The following is a 5,500-nucleotide window of genomic DNA, read 5'->3' as shown; positions in this document are numbered from 1 at the left end:
CTTGGTAAAATAACATACATATTATATCTGTAAAATGATAAAGTTGTTTTTATTTTGGATTTTTTTTTGGATTGGAGGCTAGTAGTTGTTCTGGTAATGTCAACTAAACAATATGTATTTGTTGGCCTTCGAAAATTGTATAAACTGTAATAGAACATACATATTTTTTGTGATCCTGGTGTCTGAAATTACAAGGTAATGTTCAGGTATTTTAACACAAAAAAAAAGGCAACACATGTTCCGGTAAAAAAATGGTGTTATCTATCAACTTCATAACACTGCATATGTGGTAAAAAAACGTACGTATTATTTCCGAAACTGATGAAGTTGGTTTATTTTTGCTATTTTTTTGTTGATTGAAATCATATAGTTGTGCTGGTCATGTCAAATACACAAGATGTGTTTATTAAACTTAAACAAAAATGAATAAACTTTAATAAAACATACATATTTTGTGAACCTGGTGAATTAAATTCCAAGGTAATGATCATGTATTTGTGGATTCATGATGTCACAGTTTACTGTATTTCTTCCAAACTTCAGATATGTTTGACAAAATATGGAACTACGTACATCAAACATACAGAACATAAACCCCCTGAGATTTTTTTTTTTGGGTAAAATGATAATTATCCAACATCAGTCAAAATACATCTAAAAAATTCAGATTGTTTGCTCTAATGAAAAAAAGGACAAAAAACATCGAATGTACGAATAGTATTTATCAAACATCAATTGCATCAACAGTGTCGTAATCGATTGCTGGCCTAATCGGTCTTGGTGGAACTTCATTATCACTCTCGGCTTTGTCAGCAACCTTGCATTCGGGCCGTAGTCCCATAAGAGTGCACCGTATCTCATACGCTACGCATGTGTGCATCAATGACATCTGGAATCCTTTCACCCGATGTCAAATACTCAGCATACGCTGCCGCGAAGACACCACAGTCCCCTAAAAAAAATAAAAAAGAAAGAAAACATATAAGAATTTATATTAGAAACTATTGTTGTTCTAAATAAAGTATTTCAAGTTCAAACAACTCATGTATTTGAAAGAATAATAAATTGATAGGATATATCATGTATTTGATACACTATGATATTTTTAAAAATATATGTTTACTACTTACGTGCTACCAAAGCGGGTTGATGATTTTCAACAGAGACAACTTCAAGGATATCGATCTGTCCCTTATCCGCATATCTTTGGGTCTTTCACCAACTCTATGCTTTTTTGATTTACATAGAATCCAGCCAGATGTAGGAAATGTGGAAGAAGTGTAGCAAGCTTTTTTATTTCATTCCTAACAACTGCGTTGTGCCCGGCTGCTTGATTCGAGTTGTAAACATACAGACGCCTGTAAATTTCAAAAAAAAAAAAATCAGCGGTAAAATGATGGATGAAACACTAATGATAAAATATTTAATTCATCATCAAAAAAACCTGTCCTTGAATGAAAGGACTACCAATGATTTCTTCTTTTACATTCACTGGTATTAGCACGTTGTCAACCATATGCCACGGGACATTGGAAATAAGCCTGTGGCCCTTAACATACTCACACAATACTTGCTCTTCATTTGCCACGTTAGTCTGGGTTTCAACATTGTGATATGCGTGGGGGACCACATCAATTTTCTACTTGAATAGACAATCAATAGTGGTGAAGCTGTAATTGTTCCTTTTATCATACTTTCCTTTCTTCTGAAACTAATAGAAAATGACGTCAATGTACTGAAATTGTCAAAAATACATCAATTAGATCACATTCAAATACATAAAAACATTTTATTAAGAAAGGTGAATTTCATTGCTGATAAAAATCACCTCGTCATTCCAAAGCTGACCATCCATCGATAACAGGTAAAACTAGTTCTTATCATTGACAGTTGTGATGCCAAAATTGAATTTGACTCCATGATCAAAAATTGCCATTTTTTTTTATAATGGTCTTCGTAATTCTTTCTGCGGCAACAATATAAACAAATACATCAAGTTATTCACAAAAACCATGCGAAATCACTGTATGTAATACTGGGATAAAAACGTACTTGCTATCGTGCCTCACAAGCAGACCGTTTCGAAGCCAAATACGGTATTCATCCACAATCTGTACATTAAGTGGACCGGTAATGGGATCTTGCTAGAATGGATATTTTTTATCAAATACAGGAACATGATCCGTTCCCGAACTACTACCTGTGTATTTAGTCTTTAAACATTAACAATTGCGTATTAAAAAACAAACAAGTAAATTAAAAATTTGATATATACCAAAATATGTCACAAACGGTGAAGACTTGTATTTACTGGGGCGTGGGACTGATGGATGTAAAATGATTTCTTTCCCTGGGGTTTGGCTCGGTAAATACTCATCAGGCAATAACCACTGAGACAACGGCTGTGCGTTACAAACTGCTGCCTGGGGTTCCTCTAAGACAGTGGAGCTAGTGTTTTCCTCTTGAACTTGTTCATTAGCCATTTCTGATTCTGCTATATTTGCTAGCACCTGTGCGATCACCTACTCAAAAAATACAAAAAGAAATGTTATTCAAGCACTTGTATGATACATTTTAAAAAAGAAAAAATGGCTGAATCAGAATACGGTTATTTCGAACCTCGAAATTATTTGAATCATCAGAACATTTTCTCTTCCACAGTATCTTTCCCTGTTTGATCAGCCGGACGTTCAACTGAAGTCTTTGGTTCTCCTGAAAGATCACCTCCTTCCGCAATCTCTTCGGTTGAAGCTTTCATCGTATCGCCGCTCTCATTGCCAATACCAACTTGAATATCCGGTGCAAGACCCTTTTCCTTAAAATTATTTAAAACACAGGCCAAAAGTATATAAAATACATGAATCTAATAGATAAAAAACTATATTAAATACATAAATACATAAGAAAACTATTTGTTGAAGATGTCCAAAAGCAGTACACAAATACATAAGGAAAACAGTGCACCGTCATGCTGTCAACAAACAGTACACAAAATACATGACACTACTGTTTTCATATCAATATCAAATACATAATATTTTAAAGTCCAATCGACACCAAATTTTCATCATACCTGAATTATATTTTAAAAAAAATAACATATAAAATGAGTAAAAAATGGTAAATATATTAAAAAAATGTACCTCTGTTGAATGCACATCACCTGTATCAGTCTCCATGTGAATACCATCACCATGGTCCATGTAATCATCAGCTTCTTGATGTATGTTGTCATCAGGTAAAGGAACATGAGTTTCGCTGTCATCACCCAAAAAAAAATGATGTATTTGTTAGATACATATGCTTCGTACTTCATACTGAAGGCAATCGTTTCAATATGTATTTATTGATTTTTTTTTTACCTTTTCTGAATTTTGTTTCCCTTTGACATGTTCCAAAACCTTTTCGAAGTTTTCATCAATAACTTTGCGAAGATCCTTGAGTTCAGTAAAAACATCCTTCAATTCAGCTAGCACCTAAATGGTAAAACAACAAATTCATTTTAAATCCTTATTTGTGGTAGTTAGATGAATATCAAAATAAAATAAAAAAACAAAAATTGATTAAGTTGATTAAGTGGTAAAACAAAAATTTACTTCCTGCTTAAATTGATTAAGTTCCTGCCTCAAACTTTTGAAGTCATCTGATTTGCTGGTAGATACGTCGTCAACAGGAACACGGTGGGCACTTGGAGCAGCTTTTTCTTTTTCCTTTGATTGAACAGGCTTATCTGCCACCGAAGCAGATTTTTCAGATGATTGTCCAACTGTAGAATTTTCTGGGATTGTGGTTGGTGACTTCTGAACAAGCAATGCTGCCGTTGACATCTTCCTTGGCTTCTTGTGCGGTGGAGATTTTAAAGCATCCTTCTTTTGAGTTTTCTTGGCAGCAGCAACATGGGGTGGTGTTGTGGTAAAATCTGCATATTCATCTTCCTCTTGGTTTATTTGAGGTGGTGGTGCAGATCTGTTGACCAGGTATGGATGCAGACCAAGCTTCTCAACCTCTAACATGGTCGGAACAATGTTGTTGAAGTTAAGAATGTCCTGCAAATACATATATTGTGAACTGTCAGTTTAGAACCTCTCTGTATTTTACAAATACACAACAACTAAAATACACAAATATAAATGTAATACTAGTTGATAGGCATGTATTTAATGTAAGTATTTTACCTCACCGTCCTTAAACATGCCCATCATCAAGTAGTTAACTGATGGCTTTTGGTTCACTGTTTTCCAGTTGAACATTCTTGGGATTCGGCTTCCGGTTTTAACCATTAAATTAGGTCAACATTAGAGCAGCACTCATATATCCACACTTGCATAGCAAAAAGAAAACCCCGTAGACAATAAAAGCTGCTTGGCTTGTCCATCTTGTGGTGAATACTCTTAATCAAATCATCAAATGCTTCCTTACCCCATGCATATTCATTGTACTGTTCACTCTCCACCAAGTCAAAATGATGTCTTGGGACTATGACGTTCATTTTTTCACTTGAAAGTATGTAATTATGAATGAAATACAGGATTGCAATCTTTACAACATATTCATCTGCGTTATCACCAACACCCCAATCCTTGTCTTCAAAGCACTTATTTAAAGTCATCTTTAAAACACTATTACCAGAACCACCGAAATATTCATCCAACAATCTGTTGGGACCCTCGTCAAAAACAACTTCATCCCCATAACACTTCAAACCAGTAATTAAAGAAAACTCAAAAAGACCTGATGTCAGTTCCGTCCCATTAATATCGATAACAAACGTATCACTATTACTACGCTTCAACTCCCTAACCATAAAACACCTAAATAACTGACCCTGAACCTCAGTGTTAACTTGCATCTGCATATATTCTCCAAAAATGATTTTGGAAAATAGCTTGAATTGTTTATCGGTCAGTTTCTCCTTCAACTCATCTTTAATATGATTCATATATGAAGCATAACGTATCGGTTGAGTGAGCGGACGTTTAACCAGGAATTTGGAGGCCTGAAAGTTTGAATATAATGGCAACACATGAGAATCAAAAATATAAAATCAAATACATATGTGTACTAAAATGCAGCAAACAAAATTCATATAAAAACATCATCTCAGTTTTGCAACACATTTGAATCTAACAAATACATATTTATATGACACACACACACATACCTATTTTTAAAAAATACATAAATCTATGATTTATTCAAAAATATAACTCTGTGTGAAGTTATAAATACATGATACATATTACATAGTTTTATAACAAAAAATAGTTATTAAGATGTTTAGCTGACAAAAGTTGAACAAATACCCCTTTTATCTGACACGTACACATACCTGCTTTTTTAAACATACATAAAACTGTGATTAATTTAAAAAATACACAAATGTGAGAAATTACAAATACATGATACATAGTTGATAATTTGATAACAAATACGGTTATTAAAATACATGACACAGTTGTATGTATGTTTCAAATACAAAACTAATTCAAAACAATACAAA

General features: G+C 33.6%; 1 protein-coding gene across 1 annotated transcript; it reads right to left on the bottom strand.

Annotated features, from left to right (window-relative positions):
- Positions 1-2,144: 2,144 nt before the first annotated feature.
- On the bottom strand, positions 2,145-4,388 carry LOC132031544 (uncharacterized). Its single transcript, XM_059421534.1, has 6 exons — positions 4,176-4,388; positions 3,597-4,046; positions 3,363-3,476; positions 2,660-2,815; positions 2,312-2,522; positions 2,145-2,200 (listed from the first exon to the last, which is right to left on the bottom strand). The coding sequence occupies exons 1-6, from the start codon at positions 4,278-4,280 to the stop codon at positions 2,145-2,147; spliced, it is 1,092 nt and encodes a 363-aa protein (XP_059277517.1). The 5' UTR covers positions 4,281-4,388.
- Positions 4,389-5,500: the final 1,112 nt, after the last annotated feature.

This window comes from Lycium ferocissimum, chromosome 9 (genome assembly GCF_029784015.1).
Source record: "Lycium ferocissimum isolate CSIRO_LF1 chromosome 9, AGI_CSIRO_Lferr_CH_V1, whole genome shotgun sequence".
Classification (NCBI taxonomy): Eukaryota; Viridiplantae; Streptophyta; class Magnoliopsida; order Solanales; family Solanaceae; genus Lycium; species Lycium ferocissimum.
Note: the sequence above shows the minus strand (reverse complement) of the source record. Positions and strands in the feature narration are given on the sequence as shown.

Bases quoted from the DNA above. Each gene is read 5' to 3' on its own strand.
- LOC132031544 (XM_059421534.1), bottom strand. From the start codon at position 4,280: ATGGTTAAAACCGGAAGCCGAATCCCAAGAATGTTCAACTGGAAAACA. The intron at 3,477-3,596 runs GTAAATTTTTGT...TTTACCATTTAG, and splicing joins TTAATCAATTTAAGCAGGAA to GTGCTAGCTGAATTGAAGGA. The intron at 2,816-3,362 runs GTAAAAAAAAAA...AATAATTTTAAG, and splicing joins GGAAACAAAATTCAGAAAAG to GAAAAGGGTCTTGCACCGGA.